Source organism: Microcebus murinus, chromosome 16 (genome assembly GCF_040939455.1).
Source record: "Microcebus murinus isolate Inina chromosome 16, M.murinus_Inina_mat1.0, whole genome shotgun sequence".
Classification (NCBI taxonomy): Eukaryota; Metazoa; Chordata; class Mammalia; order Primates; family Cheirogaleidae; genus Microcebus; species Microcebus murinus.
This window is the reverse complement of record NC_134119.1, coordinates 52285422-52301694: the sequence shown is the minus strand read 5'-3', so window position 1 is coordinate 52301694 and position 16273 is coordinate 52285422. Positions and strand designations below refer to the sequence as shown.

General features: G+C 62.1%; 1 protein-coding gene across 2 annotated transcripts in view; it reads left to right on the top strand.

Moving 5' to 3' along the window:
• The window catches only part of SORCS2 (sortilin related VPS10 domain containing receptor 2), a 516842-nt gene that overhangs the window by 195861 nt on the left and 304708 nt on the right, over positions 1-16273 (top strand). For both annotated transcript variants that reach the window (XM_075992934.1, XM_020282017.2), the window contains exon 2: positions 10955-11022. In XM_075992934.1, the coding sequence (XP_075849049.1) occupies positions 10955-11022 (68 nt within the window). The remainder of the gene's footprint in view (positions 1-10954; positions 11023-16273) is intronic.

Sequence of the window (16273 nt, the reverse complement as noted above, 5' to 3'; positions counted from 1 at the left end):
GGCTCAGGGTGGGCGGCGCTCCGGGGGCTGGGCAGGAGCAGGAGTGAGCCTGGGTGGGGGTGGTGGCCTGAGCCGCAGCCCTGGTGTCCACGGGGTGGGCAGTGGCATTGACCAAGGCGTTGTCCCTTGAAGAGCCAGCACCCTCTGTGTGGCTTTTTGAACCTAATAAGATCCCCCCCCCCCCAGTGGTCTTTACCAGAGAGAAACAAGGTTCTTCTTCGTAAATAAATGCGGAATCAATTTCTCTTAAATGCGATTGATTTCTTCATAGAGAATGTCTGGGTGCAGTGGGGGGCGCCGTGCTGAGCCCAGCGGGCCTGGGGTGGGGAGGGGGCTGGGGGAGGGGCAGCAGGAAGCCCCTGGGGAGCTCCCCAGGGCGCAGTTCTAGAAAGAGCTGCGGTCTTGGCCTCAGGCCGATGTGCTCTGAGCCCAGCGCTGTCTCCTGAGAGGCTGTGATCTGGGCGCGGGAGGGCGGGCCGAGCACGGTGCATGTGGGTCTCCTCGCCGCGCAGGCAGGGCAGCCTCGCTCTCTTCCGCGGGGCTGGCACCCTGCCCTGAACCAGGGGTCGAAGGGTCTGGGTGAGTGTGGCCCTCATGAGGGGCGGACAACTGGGCCACTTCTCTTCCCACGTGGCGGGACACGGTCCAGCTCCCGGCTTGGCCCCGGCCGCCATCTCCTGGTCCAGCCCCAGTGCCCCTGAGGGAGCAGGGCTTGCACCCAGCCAGCCCGGCAGCCCGGCTCTCTCAGGGCCACATTTCTCAAGTGCCTTCTCTGGGGGAGAAAGGAAGCAGACACTTTTGAGCACCTACTGAATGCTTCCAGCAGGATGAGTGCCAGCCCACCAGCATGAAACTAAGCATCTTCCTTGAGTTTTGGAGGCCACAGGGAGAAAGGCAGTGGCCAGATGCAAGAGCTGGTGTGCCTCAGCCTCATCCATTTGGCTGGCCACACACTGGAGTGGCTCTGTTGCCTGCAGCACATACGAGCATGCGCACACATGCACACACAGACACATGTGTACGTGTATGATGAACATACGTGCACACATGCATACCTGCACATGCAGACACATTCATACACAATCATGCACAGGCACACACATTCATACAGACACAGATGCAGATGGAAATGTACACACAGACATATACATAGACACACATGCACACACGTGTACACACAGAGACACATGTGCATACACAGACACATGCACAGGCACACACAGGTATGCATGTATACATGCATACACACATACACATAGATACAGACACACACATGCACATGTACACGCACGTGCATGATGTCTGCGGTTGGGAGACGAGCAGAAGCCCGCTCTGTGGCGCTCTGTGTCCTGGCTCCTGACGCAGCAGCTCAGCAACGTGGAGGGTCATAGTGAACCCCAGGGACCAACTCAGCCCCGGGGCCCGTGGCTCCCCTCGCTGGAGTCTCAAGCAGCAGAAGGGTCGACCTGGGCGGTGTGGCTGGCGAAGAAAGGCCGCCTGCATTCCTGCGCCTGCGGCCGGGGAGGGGAGGCGCTTTGGAAGGAGGCGTTTCTCTTACTGTATTTTGAGAATCTTTTGGATTAGGTGATGCAGCCAGTGGTTCAAAATGACACATACAGGGAAGAGACTCTAGGCAAAACCTCCTTTCCCTCCTGTTGCCTCTCCTCACCTCCCACACCCAACACCAGGCATGATGCTCCTGTGTCCTTCCAGCACCTTCAGGCAGACGTGAACACAGGTCCGTACTCACTCTCATTTTGTTAAATAGAGATAAACTTCATGTCACATAAAATTCATCATTTTAGCCATTTCAAAGTGGCCTCTATCCGTCCCTTTTGGTGGCACTGACGTGTGCCGCACGGCTCCTCCCCGCTCGCTCAGCCCTCCCCAGAGACTGTCCTCTGCCCTGCCCTGCACCGTGTGCCCTCGGGGGGCCATTGCTCCAGGCCTGCTGGGGGCTGAGGGGTACTTCGCGCCGTAGCTATTGCAAACGGTGCTGCAGGAAGACTCTGGGCATGGCCACTTCACAGGCAGGAGGCATCAGTGGTGTCACGCCCGGGCGCAGGAGTGCAGCCCCAGGGCGAATGGGCTTTCGCTGCTGTTGGCTGTCCTGAATCTGCCCCACTGTGGTGGGTCTCTAACACCCGCCAGCAGTGTGCCGGAGGGTCTTGGGAAGAGGCTCCTTCATGAGCAAGGTTTGCCCTTGCCCACCCCAGTCCCAGGAGCGCGGGGCCTGCGTGGCGGGTCTCCACCCGTGGCAGGGTGCTGGGGTGACCAGCTCTCCAAGAACAGCTCTGGCTGTGGGATGTAGAGCTACTGATTTGGAGCTTAAATTTGGCCAAGTCTGCACAGTCCCCTGGACAAGTGGGGACACTGAGGCCCAGAGAGGCCAAGTGACTTGGTCTACACTAGCAAGGCGCATCTGAGGCTTCAGGCAGGCTGCTGCCCCTGGCCTCCTTCATGAGGTTTCTCACACGTTCCAGAGCTAGGTGAGCAGGTGGGGTGGGGTGGGACGGCCTCCCCGGGAGCTGGCCTTGGCATTTCCAAGCCAGTGTGCACTTGTTAGCCGGGCTTCCCCAGGTGACAGACCATGGCTAAGCTCAGGAGACAGAGGTGATGGTGATGAAGGCCCATGAAGCTCCTCCCCTCCTGGAGCACACAGCGTGGTCAGGGAAGGCTTCTAGGAGGAAGTGGCCTTAGAATGAGCTGGAGGGAGGCAGTGTGGAGGGCAGGGGCGAGAGCACAGGGATCCCCACATGCAAAGGTCTGGGGGGACACAGGCGAGCTTGTGGCTGGGCGGGGTGTGTGTTTGGATTCAGGTCTCCCAGGGAGGGTCAGTGGCGGTGAGATGGAGGGAACCGGGCTCTTGAGTGACGAGGGCAGCCCAGCTCCTGGTGGGTTTAGCAGACAGCGAGCAGCCGTCTCTGAGGCGGCAGGTGTGGGGGCCCGACCCGGGGTCTGCCTTTCTGGGAGGCCTGTGCAGCCCTGCAGGGAGGGGCCCCCGGCCCCACCACACCCGGCCGGCTGTCCAGCTTGGCCAGGAGGACGGCAGTGACTCAGGGCCTTTGGGCGCCTTGTGGGACAAGCCCGAGCTGTCCCTTTGTACAATGGGACGCTGAGTTTGGAGTTCACAGTTAACTAGGTTCTTGCTGCCGTATTGTCACTGGCGTTGCTACTTGGTGCCACGGGTTTACTGATTGACAACTGGGTCGACCTGAGCGTTTCTTTCTTTCTGATTGTTCTGGGCCCTTGGAGGCACACAGGCCTAAGGCTGACCGGGACCGTTTCCTGTTGGCGCTTCTGAAGGCCCAGGGCCCACACTAGAGGTGATCGCGCTGGGTCTTGTTTCTCAACCTACGACGGGCACATCGGAGGTGGCAGCGCCAAGAGCTCCCGAGAAGCCGGCGGCCCGTCGTGCAGGGCGGGCAAACCACTCTGGGCAGCCCGGCGCGTCTCTGCAGAGGGCTGGGGCCGCGAGCCTTCCCTGTGCTGCTGAGTCGGACCCCAGACGGTCACGGAGGGGCAGGGCTCAGGGTGTCACGGGACGTGCCACAGACTTGCCCTCGTGGTGACTGGTGAGTCCCACCCGGACGGGGGACAGCTGACCTCCTGGGTGCTGCCCTTACGTTTGAGGAAGGATCCTGCCGACCAGGCCTACAGACGGCACTTCGAAAACTCTTGGGATGTGGCATTAGGCCATTTGAAATTTAACAGTTTTCATGATATTTCAGGGTCCTGCAACCGGGCTCTGAGTTTTGGAAGGCAGCAGTTCTTCATTTTACAGATGGGGAAACCGAGTCCCACTTGGGTTTAGAAGCGTGGCAGCGGCTGCTCGGGGCGTGAGAGGCTGGCCTGGGGGCCTGGGCGCCTGTGCTCTCATCTCGGTGTGAGCTTCTGTGGATGGCGGGGGAGGGGCGTGCACTTTAGCAGCCTCTGAGGGCACACTGGAAGTAGCCCGTTTCACAGATGAAGAAACTGAGGCACAGCGGGCTTGACTAACAGGCCCAGGTCACCGCGCCCACTGCATCGTCTCTGTTTTGTGTGGATGGGTCTGAGGAGCGCCAGCGGCGACCTCTTGAGACAGCATCGTCTCTGTTTTGTGTGGATGGGTCTGAGGAGCGCCAGCGGCGACCTCTTGAGACAGCGCTGAGCTCCCGCTGCTGCCGTTGGCGGCGAGGATCCGCCGGCGCTGCCACGGCCTCCCCCGCGCCAGCCCCGCACAGCGGCAGAGACCCGTCCGAGCCCGAGAGCCCTCGGACGCCAGCCTGGCTCCCTGCACCCGCAGAGCCGCCACTCTGCGACACAGGCCCGGCCCATCACAGTGAGCGTCTGACGGCTCAGGGCAGAGCAGCCTCCGTGCGGGCGGGCGGGCATAGACTTCGCGCGGGCGGGTGGCGTGGTGACGGGGGCTGCCCCGCGGCCCCCGAGGGCCTCCCCACCAGCCGTGGTCTGCAGGTTTCTCTTCCTCCTCAGCCAGGGCCGCCTCTCGGTGAGGGAGCAGCAACTCCCTGGAGTAGAGCCAGGGCGGTGGGTTGGGGCCCGGCCCTGGACGGGGACCTCTGGGGACCAGGGTCTGTCCCCACTGAAGCCCCTTCCCTCCTCTGATCCTCAGTTTCCCCTCTTCCAAAGTGAGCTCTGCTGCTGAGCCTGACACGCTGGGTTCCTTCGGGCCCTCCCTGACCCTCCCTCTGCTGGCACCAGGGAGGTGGCGGGCTGCAGGCACGCACCCTGTAAGCATCAGGGCTGGAGGAGCGTGGAGACAGACAGGCCGCCGCTAGAGGAGTGGCACTGTCCTCAGGGCCAGTGGCCTCACCGACAGAGTCCACTGCAGAGGGAAACTCGGGCCCTGGTTCAGACATTTTCAAGAACCCCAAGACGGCGACGGCAGAGCATGAAACGGAGCCCGGGCCAGCCCCCTGGCCCTGGCTGCCTGGACACTCCAGGTTGGAGAGCACCTGGGTGGGCTCTCCCTGGGTTAAGGAGGGTGGGGCTGCACCCACCAGGTTCTCAGCCCCCTCCCCTTGAGGGAGGGCTGTATCACCGTGAGAGCTGTGGATCTGCTGAGCAGGGTGTGTTCTGCACCCTTGGGTGTCAGAGGGGGCAGGTGGGCCAGGTGTACGGGCTCTACAGGGAATGCCCAGATGCCGGGGGTGCGGGTTGGCTGGGGCAGGGCAGGAAGGACAGGTGTTTCCTCTGTGCATCACCCTGTGCAGGGTGCTCACTCATTTACTCAGGGGCTTGCACATTCATTCACTCAACAAAGGTTGCTTGAAATCCCTTTGCCTGCTAAGCTCTGGGGATTGGGGTGGAGTGGAGTGGACTGAGTTCCTGGTTTCATGGAGCTTATAGCCCAGCAGCCTCAGGGTGGGCGGATTTGGGAATTCTGGAGTCTGAATTTTGACTGGGGTCCTGGGTTGGCCTTTCAGGGCGGGCGCTGCTGGGCCGCACCTGGGAGACGCGTGCAGAGGAGCCTGGAAGGCAGGCACACGGAGAGGTGGCGCAGCAGCGAGAAACAAAGCCTGGACTTGGGCACAAGAGCTCCTGGCTCTGCCGTGTGCAAGGCCAGGTGGGTCATGGGGCAGCTCTGTGGCTCAAGTTTCCCTAGCAGCAATAGCAGCTGGGCTGAGTCAGCAGAGTGGCACCCAGCACCCTGGCTCCCCACGAGCCCATTTCCCATGTTGGTAAAATGGCGACAGATCCTTGCACTGCCACCCCCAGGGCCAGGAGGACCTGAAGTGAGAAGAAGAGACACAGGTGACATGGGAGTCCCTAGCGGCTGTGGCAATAATGAGTGGCCTCTGTGGCCTGTCCTCCCCTGGGCAGCGGCAGCTCTCATTTCCTTGTCTTCTGCTTGGACGTTCCCAACCTCCGGGTGGGATCCCTGTGGGCTGTGGGCTCCGGCAGCCCAGGGTGGGAGGAGACCTTGGCACCAGCTGGACCCTGCGGCCCCGACTCACATTCCTGATTTTTTTCCCCACTCAGATCAAAGCATCCCACAGCTATGGGAACACACCATCGACTGGGAAAATTGTTCCTGGGATATTTCATTTCCAAAGCTGTTAGCTGAGGATCCAGAAGGGCACGTCATAATTTTTAGTTCTTTGAAACCACTTTTAATAAAAGTTTCTTCTAAAAACACAGGCTTTCAGCATGGCAGTGGAGCCCAAGCTCGAAGTCAAATTGCTTGGGATCAAATTCCACTCTGCCACTTATTGAATGTGTAGTTTTTGGCAAAATAAGCACTTTCTGCTTTAGTTTCTTCATCTGTAAAACAAGGCTAATGCCTCGTAGTGCTCTGGGGCTGTGTGGGAGCTGACGTGGCCACGCCAGCCAGTGTTAGCACGATTTTCCTTAACAGTGGCTGCTGGGGGCACTGCTTACTGCTACTGCACATTCAGTCTTCACCGTCACATCAGTCCGGACACTGCGTACACCGAGGTTGCAGGGGCTGCTAGTAAGTGCAGACCAGGCATGGAACCCGGGTTGTCTGGCCCCAACTGGGGCGCTTCTCACTGCCATCTGCAGCGTGAGGGACGGTGGGGGGCTGCCTTGCTGTCTGGCCGCCCAGCACCAGCCCTTCTTGGGTGACCTCCTTGTTTCAGCCCTGGGCAAAGACGGGATTCCAAACTCCCATCGGCTTAGCTGGTTGACGTGGAGCCAGTAGAGCGATTCTGTGCCCCAGTGGGAAGAGTGGAGGGTGTGACTTGTGCATGCAGGACCAGAGCTGGGGGTGGAGGGCACCCCGCCCTGGGCACTCGACTCTGCTCAGCTTCCTGTGTTGTTGTTACTTTGGGTAAAGCCCCCTGAGTTTCTTCCAATGAGCGTTTTGAATGCTTGTTATAGAGCAGGACTGTGCCCAGTGCTGGGTACACAAAACAAGGCCCCATCCTCTAAGGCTTGTCACCCAGTGGTGGAAACAGACCCTGGGAGCTGTGCAGGAGCTGGGGGGAGTAGGGAGAGGGCATTGAACCTGGTGGCGGGGTCTGGGAGGCTTCCTGGAGGTGGTGTGGATCCGACTGAGTTCTGAAGGCTGAGCAGGAATTAACCAAGGAACGAGGGCTGGGGTCGGGGAAGAGCGTCCCAGGATGACGAACAGCTTTGTGCAAAGGCCCAGAATGGCTGGGGTTAGAATGAGGGGTGGGCTCCCTGGTGAGAAGGGGAGGAGGGGTCTTGCTGGGTCCACATGCCAGCAGGAGTCCCTGGGAGACAGAGCTCAGCCCCCAAAGGGCGGGTCCCTAACCAGAGCAGCCCACAGAAGGGCCACGTGCCCTGTCGAGGTGAGCTCCCCGCCCCAGAGTGAGCCCCCCTGCCCCGGATTGAGCCCCCCACCCTGGAGTGAGCCCCCTGCCCTGGAGGCGAGCCCTCCCACCCTGGAGGTGAGCCCCCCACCCTGGAGAGAGCCGCCCGCCCTGGAGGTGAGCCCCCCACCCTGGAGGTGAGCCCTCCCACCCTGGAGGCGAGCCCCCCCACCCTGGAGGTGAGCCCTCCCACCCTGGAGGTGAGCCCCCCCACCCTGGAGTGAGCCCTCCCACCCTGGAGGTGAGCCCCCCCACCCTGGAGGCGAGAGCCCCACCCTGGAGGCGAGCCCCCCCATCCTGGAGGTGAGCCCTCCCACCCTGCAGTGAGCCCCCTGCCCTGGAGGTGAGCCCTCCCACCCTGGAGGCGAGCCCCCCCATCCTGGAGGTGAGCCCCCCCACCCTGGAGGTGAGCCCTCCTGCCCTGGAGTGAGCCCCCCACGCTGGAGGCGAGCCCCCCCACCCTGGAGGCGAGCCCCCCCATCCTGGAGGTGAGCCCTCCCACCCTGCAGTGAGCCCCCTGCCCTGGAGGTGAGCCCTCCCACCCTGGAGGCGAGCCCCCCCATCCTGGAGGTGAGCCCCCCCACCCTGGAGGCGAGCCCCCCCATCCTGGAGGTGAGCCCCCCCACCCTGGAGGTGAGCCCTCCTGCCCTGGAGTGAGCCCCCCACGCTGGAGGCGAGCCCCCCCATCCTGGAGGTGAGCCCTCCCACCCTGCAGTGAGCCCCCTGCCCTGGAGGTGAGCCCTCCCACCCTGGAGGCGAGCCCCCCCATCCTGGAGGTGAGCCCCCCCGCCCTGGAGTGAGCCCCCTGCCCTGGAGGTGAGCCCTCCCACCCTGGAGTGAGGCCCCCCACCCTGGAGGTGAGCCCCCCCACCCTGGAGGTGAGCCCTCCCACCCTGGAGGTGAGCCCCTGCCCTAGAGTGAGGCCCCCCCACCCTGGAGGTGAGCCCTCCTGCCCTGGAGTGAGCCCCCCACCCTGGAGTGAGCCCCCCACCCTGGAGTGAGCCCCCCGCCCTGGAGTGAGCCCCTTGCCCTGGATATGAGCCCCCGCCCTGGAGTGAGCCCCCCCGCCCTGGAGTGAGCCCCCCGCCCTGGAGTGAGCCCCCCACCCTGGAGTGAGCCCCCCGCCCTGGAGTGAGCCCCCTGCCCTGGATATGAGCCCCCGCCCTGGAGTGAGCCCCCCACCCTGGAGTGAGCCCCCCGCCCTGGAGTGAGCCCCCCGCCCTGGAGTGAGCCCCCCGCCCTGGAGTGAGCCCCCCGCCCTGGAGTGAGCCCCCTGCCCTGGAGTGAGCCCCCCCGCCCTGGAGTGAGCCCCCCCGCCCTGGAGTGAGCCCCCCACCCTGGAGTGAGCCCCCCACCCTGGAGTGAGCCCCCCACCCTGGAGTGAGCCCCCCGCCCTGGAGTGAGCCCCCTGCCCTGGATATGAGCCCCCGCCCTGGAGTGAGCCCCCCACCCTGGAGTGAGCCCCCTGCCCTGGATATGAGCCCCCGCCCTGGAGTGAGCCCCCCCGCCCTGGAGTGAGCCCCCCGCCCTGGAGTGAGCCCCCTCCCTGGAGTGAGGCCCCTCCCTGGAGTGAGCCCTCTTCCTGGAGTGAGCCCCCTCCCTGGAGTGAGCCCCCACCCTGGAGTGAGCCCTCTCCCTGGAGTGAGCCCCCCTCCCTGGAGTGAGCCCCCACCCTGGAGTGAGCCCTCTCCCTGGAGTGAGCCCCCTGCCCTGGAGTGAGCCCCCACCCTGGAGTGAGCCCTCTCCCTGGAGTGAGCCCCCTGCCCTGGAGTGAGCCCCCTGCCCTGGAGTGAGCCCCCGCCCTGGAGTGAGGCCCCTCCCTGGAGTGAGCCCTCTCCCTGGAGTGAGCCCCCACCCTGGAGTGAGCCCTCTCCCTGGAGTGAGCCCCCCTCCCTGGAGTGAGCCCCCACCCTGGAGTGAGCCCTCTCCCTGGAGTGAGCCCCCCTCCCTGGAGTGAGCCCCCGCCCTGGAGTGAGCCCCTGCCCTGGAGTGAGCCCCCCACCCTGGAGGTGAGCCCCCGCCCTGGAGTGAGCCCCTGCCCTGGAGTGAGCCCCCGCCCTGGAGTGAGCCCCCGCCCTGGAGTGAGCCCCTGCCCTGGAGTGAGCCCCCCACCCTGGAGTGAGCCCCCGCCCTGGAGTGAGCCCTCTCCCTGGAGTGAGCCCCCCACCCTGGAGTGAGCCCCCACCCTGGAGTGAGCCCCTGCCCTGGAGTGAGCCCCCCACCCTGGAGTGAGCCCCTGCCCTGGAGTGAGCCCCCACCCTGGAGTGAGCCCCCGCCCTGGAGTGAGCCCCCCCTGGAGGAGCGCCAGCGGGGCAGGTCTCACTGCCCCACGCGGATGGGAGTGGCAGGGTATGGCGTCCTGCATGGGGCTGGCCTCACAGACTTTGAGGTCCCTTCCAGCTGCCACACTCTGGCTCCGCTGGGCATAGCGGGACGTATAAAATATAAATCGGTATGTGAAATCCACGCCCTCCCGCCTCCTCCCTCCTCCGAGGAGCTCCCCTGCGCCGGCAGGCGTGCACAGCAGCTGGCGGGGAGCTGCCCTGTCCCCAGGAGCATGGCCAGTCTCCACTCAGTCGGAAGGCCTCAGTGGCCTTTTAACCATGCTGCCTCCGAGATGCTCGCTGTCCCGTTTCGGCTGACACCCCTCTTCCCATCTCCCGCACTCCGAGCACCCGGGAAGGGGAGGCAGGTGTCGGCCAAACGCCGCTGCGGACACCACGCCCCTGAGGCCTGGTGGGAAAGCTCTGCCCCACCGAGAAAAGGACCGTGGGGACAGCACGTGTGGTGACCCCAAATAATGAGGCTAACAGCTCCATGGCGACCTGAGGCTGTCCCCATCTGCCTCCCGGGTCCCCAGGTGCCTGGAGCAGAGGCACAGCTGGCGGGCCGGCAGCGGGGAAGTGGAATCGGCCCAGGCGACACGCGGCGGCCGGTGCTGCGGCGAATCTCCGTCTCCCACCACGGCTAGCGAACCTGCGTTTCCTTTTTGTTTTTTATGTGCACGCCTGGGTGGCTCTTAAACACAGTTATTTTCATTTTTATACATAATTGTCTTTTCCGTGCAGGCCTGAAAGGCCGATGGCGTGCGAGGCAGGGCCCGAGTGTGCGTGAGCGAACAACTGAGTCACAGCCGTGGTGTGCCGTGGTTACTCGCGGTCCCCTCCAGTGTCCCCACCCCCGCCACTGCCCTGCCGTCCGCCGCCACCCCACAAGTAGAGACGGGCCGCGGGGACCTGCTGTGGCCTGGGTGGCGGCCGGGCAGTGTTTCCGGCAGGCCCGGCGTTCTGCGGGGTGGCCGTGGAGGCTGAGCCCTTCACAGCCAGCGCCTGGCGCCGCACTGGGGCCACCGCCAACTTCGCCACCGCGTCGGGTCGTCAGGGCCGGGTTGGGGTATTCCCACCGAGTGGCGACCACTAGGGGTTTCACAGGACGGGGGTGTCCCCAAGCCGCTCGGAAGGGCAGGCGCAGGCTACAGAGCAGAGACAGATGCCATGCCGAGTCTCAGCGCTCTGCAGCCCCGGGGCCACTGGGAGGGGCGGGCCGCGGCCCAGCTTTGAGCGGCCCCAGAGCCTGCAGGGAGTGACGGCATCAGATCGCTGTTTGAGGACCTCGAAACCCACCGATCCTGCCTTTTCTTTCTGTTCTCACCACAGGTGATCTTGATCCTGACGAAGTACTACCATGCCGACATGGGGAAGGTCCTGGAAAGTTCTCTGTGGCGGTGAGTCAGCCCGATGGTGGGCCCTTCTCCTCGCGCACCCGCGGGCCTTCCGAGGCGCTCAGCCGAGGACTGAGTGCGCGCCTGGCCCTGGCGCCGCGCTGCAGCCCCTGTGGGCCGGTGGCCTCGCAACGTTCCTTTGGCTCGAAATGCATAAAAGAGACCTTGAAAGCAGAGTCAGAGCTTCGGCCCTGGGCACAAACCGCCCTGGGGACAGACAAGTGCTCAGAAAGCGTCTTTGCTTTCTTTTCTTTTCTGTCTTTCTTTCCCCTCCTCTTTGTCCCCGGGAGGAGGAGGTCTGCGCGTGAATTCGGGTCAGCGCTCATTCCCTTTGCTGCGCTCTGAGCTTCACTCGCAGCTCCTGCCGTCCGCCACGGCTCCGATTATCCTCGTTGCTTGGACGCTTTTCTTTCTTCCGGGCTTAGCCGAAGAGCTTGGTAAATAAATAACCCATTGACGACAGCGGCCATCTCTTTATGTGTAAGATGTGAACTCAGCTCGGGAGCAGTGGATGGCTTCTTTGATGTTCCAAATGAGGGAGCGAGACGAGGCTTGAGAGGCCCTCTGGTCATTGTCATTCAGCGGTTACGCCTGCTGCTGGGAAGGGCAGTCCATGCCCAGCCTCTCGGGCTGGGCTGCGAAGTTTCTCCCACGAGGACTCTGCCTCTTCTGTGCACGGATTGCCACCTCCGTGTCTCTGGGTGTGAAACCATTTGGTTTCCAATGTGTGTTTCTCAAGTAATAATTAACTCATTTTTCCATTTGAAATCCATAACAAAACACCTATACTCGCTGGTCCGAACCTTAAGTTGATTTATTTTTGGCATTTGGCTTTGCTTTTAGCAAAGGGTTTCATGATTCGGTCTGTTGGTTCTCACTGGGGGGTTCTGTGAGACTTTGGGAACTCGCTGAAATGGTGCCTCGGTTCGGGTCCTTTCTTTGTGGCGTAAAGAACGGTGTTGCCTCGAGCCTGCTCTGCTGGCCTGGCCACCTGTGGGGCTGCCATCGAGGCGGAGATTGGAGATTGAGACACTCTTGCTCCTGGAGGCTCCGCGCCCCCCCCCCCCCAGCGAGGTGCCTCCCGCAGCCGGGCCTCCCAGCCTCCTCCAATTCCGTCATCGCCGCCAGAAAATGGGTCAGTGGTGGGCCCCATCCCTGCGTGGAGGACAGATGGTTTCCTGCGCTGACGCCCCACCGTTACTTTCTGCGTTGCAGGGGGGCGTCCGGGCCCTGTGCCGGCGCGGTGTGGGCCCGGCAGTGCACCGCGTCCGCGCGAGGGCAGAGCGCAGCGCAGCGCCACCGGCCGGGGGCCTCCCCAGCTGCTGCTCCGGGTGTGGGTGCGGGGCCGCGGGGTGTGGGTGCGGGGCCGTGGGGTGTGGGTGCGGGGCCGTGGGGTGTGGGTGCGGGGCCGCGGGGTGTGGGTGCGGGGCCGCTTCCGCAGGCCCGGCAGGGACAGGCCCCTTGGCTGCAAAGCGGACTGAAGTCTCCTGTTCCTTTGAGCGAACCTCCTGGGCCCCTCATTTGCAAGTCAGTCAAGCACCAGGGGGCCAGCGCGGCTGGCACTCACTAATACCGCCCTGACTCCTTCCTCAGAGAGTTCCAGAACACCCGGTCTCTTCCACTCACACCTCCTTGTGTCTGGAAATGGGGAGATGAGAATGTCCAGAGCGGCGTTTGCGTGGGGAACGGCCCTTCTTGCTGCAATCTGTGCCACGTGACAGAGCCACCCGGGCGTGCCCTTGTGGGGGTGGGGTGGCACTGACCTTGCCTGCCCTGGCATGGGGTCTAGGACCCCCGTTTGCGGGTTCCAGAAAAGACTCTTCAGAAGTGGTTGGGAAGCCGAGAGGCCAACCCGCCCACCTGAGAGGCGCTCCGAGGCTGGGGCTCCTTCTCCCCCCAGAGCCTCGGGCGCCTGTGCGGGACACCGGGGAGCCCCGTCGGGAGAGGCGAGGACAGAGGGAGGGAACGGATGAGACGGCCCTAGGCCTGTGCACGTCTGAATTTAGCTTTTCTCTGAAGCAAATGAACAGATTTTAATTTTCCACGTTTCTTTCTCATCACTGTCTCTATGCCAGACGTCTCTTTGCCTTTATTAAAAGTACACGCGAGAACATTAGTCATTTCAAAACAGTTCACCCGCGTGCCTGCCCGTTGGTGCAATTACTTTGTTTATATTTTCTTTTTTACACTGACATATTTATATAGGTACGGACATAGAATAAAGTTTTGTGTGCTTTTTTCCCTCAGTTACCAATTATGTTTCCAGTTTTTCCATGTAGTAGCGTGGTCTGCACTGTCACCCCCCATTGGCTGTGCTCCAGCCCGCGGGCTGCTGCGCTCTGGGACTCAGCCGTGTGCACGGCGCTGCCACCGCGCTGTAGGCCTACGGGACGCGCCGGCCCCTGCTGAGCCGGAGCCAGCGGCAGATGTGCAGCTGGTGTGCTGCAGGATGGGATTCTTCTCGGGAGAAATGTGCTCTGCATCCGCTGCTTTCCTTTCACAACTTTTCTAAAACTTGCTAATTTAACACGAGTGGGGACAGCCCACTGCATTGTTGTTTTGATTTGCGTCCCTTTGTTTCCTGGTGAGGGGGAACAGTTTTCTGTGTTAATCCCTAATCACATTTTCTGTTTTGAGCATTATCCACTGCTGTCCTCGCTCCCTACCATGGGACGTGGGGGCGGCCGGCTCCTGGGGCTGGAGGATTGCCGCCCGTCTGTGCCTGCGTGTGTTCGAGGCGCGCGGATGGGAGGTTTAATGCGAGAGCACATATTACATGGGGTTATTAAAGACACACTTACTGAATGCTCACTGAGCCGCCTAAGAAGTCTCCTGTATAATCACAACGAATGTATTTTTAATGACAGGTGTGGCATTTACACTCTGGGAATGGCTCTCTGAAGTGTAAGCCGAATGAGTTTTTGATTGTCCTGCCTTTGCTGGGCCCCACGTCAGCAGCACCTACCTCCTGGCCTCAATGGTGACCCGATGCTCTGCCCCTTTCTTCTTGTGGTGGGGGGTGCTCTGCTCAGTCTCAGGCCTCCTTCAATCAGTGTAAGAGGCTGGGGATGGGCGGGGAGCGAGACCCCCCCCAGGATTTGAAATGCACAGAGTTGGCTCTTCCACGTGCTCCTCTTGAGAGAGCTGTGGGAGCCGTGGAGGCTGCGCAAAGCCACGTGCGTAGCCGTGCTCTTAGCAGAGACACACGAGAGTCACTTAGAAAAGCATTTAGGCCGGGCGCGGAAGCTCACACCTGTGATCCCAGCACTTTGGGAGGCCGAGGACAGAGGACCACTTGAGCCCAGGCCTTTATGACCAGCCAGACCCTATCCCTATAAAAAATTTAAAAAATTGGCTGGGCATAGTGGTGTGTGCCTGTAGCCCCAGCTACTCAAGAAGCTGAAGCGGGAGAATCGTTTGAGCTGGGGAACTCCAGGCTGCAGTGAGCTGTGATCATGCCGCTGCACTCCAGCCTGGGTGACAGAGCCAGACCCTGCCTCAAAAAGAAACAGAAGAAAAGAAAAGCTCTTGAAAGGTGCCATAGCTTGGGTCCTGCTTGGGGAGGTGTGGGCTCAGTGTAGGTGTTCGCAGAGGTTCCCCCTGGGAGAGCAGAGAAGGGCTGATCCGGTGCGGTGCCTCTCAGCGCGGGCGCACAGGCTCCCGGGCGGGGGTGCGGCGAGGCCCAAGGCGCTGCATTCCTGCCGAGCTCCCACGTGCAGCTGCTGCGGTTCTGGGACCACACTCTCCGTAGCCAGAGGCTGGGCTGGGAGGAGAGAGGCTTAAAAATCCTTCCAGGGCACTTGGAATAATGTCCAGGCCACACCCTCTGCAGAGACCCTCTCCATCCCGCCCCTGCCTCCTACCCCGCTCCTGCCTCAGCTGCTCCCACACCCCCTGGCTCCCCAGGGTCCAAGCATGCCGCCCGCGGGTGGAGCTCGGGCCGTGTAAGGGCCGTGCACGCCCCGGCCGCCCGCCTGGAGAGCGTGTGGTGCTGACCCGCAGGGTCCTCACCGGCCTTCAGTCTTGCCGCCCCCTTCCATGGAAAGAAGCCCCCACATTCTTTGTCACATTTCTCATGGAAGTGGAGGTTCTTGTGTATGGTTTGCCTGCCACCACTAGCGCAAAAGCTGGCTGGGGATGGAGACCTGCCGGGTCCATGTTGTGGATCACCAGCATCCAGAACCAAGCACAGATCTAGCACAGGAGGTGCATGCTGGGCATTGCATGAACAGATTCACGTCTGGACAGAAAAGTGGAGGACAGATGGATGGATGGATGGATGGATGGATGGATGGATGGATGGATGAATGGGTGGGTGGATGGGTGGATGGATGGATGGATGGATGGATGGGTAGGTGGATGGATGGATGGGTGGATGGGTGATGGGTGGATGGATGGATGGATGGATGGGTGGGTGGATGGATGGGTGGATGGATGGATGGGTGGGTGGATGGATGGGTGGGTGGGTGGATGGATGGGTGGGTGGGTGGATGGATGGATGGGTGGATGGATGGATGGGTGGATGGGTGGATGGATGGATGGATGGATGGATGGATGGATGGATGGGTAGGTGGATGGATGGATGGGTGGATGGATGGATGGGTGGGTGGGTGGATGGATGGATGGGTGGGTGGGTGGGTGGATGGGTGGATGGATGGGTGGGTGGATGGATGGATGGGTGGGTGGATGGATGGATGGGTGGGTGGGTGGGTGGATGGGTGGGTGGATGGATGGATGGGTGGGTGGATGGATGGATGGGTGGGTAGGTGGATGGATGGGTATATGGATTCCTGGGTGGGTGTATGGATGGATGGGTGAGTGGGTGGATGGATGGATGGATGGATGGGTAGGTGGATGGATGGATGGGTGGATGGATGGATGGGTGGGTGGGTGGATGGATGGATGGGTGGGTGGGTGGGTGGATGGGTGGATGGATGGGTGGGTGGATGGATGGATGGGTGGGTGGATGGATGGATGGGTGGGTGGGTGGGTGGATGGGTGGGTGGATGGATGGATGGGTGGGTGGATGGATGGATGGGTGGGTAGGTGGATGGATGGGTATATGGATTCCTGGGTGGGTGTATGGATGGATGGGTGAGTGGGTGGATGGATGGGTGGGTAGGTGGATGGATGGGTGGGTGGATGGATGGGTATATGGATTCCTGGGTGGGTGTATGGATGGATGGGTGGGTGGGTGGATGGATGGGTGGGTGGGTGGATGGATGGGTGAGTGGGTGGATGGATGGGTGGTTTG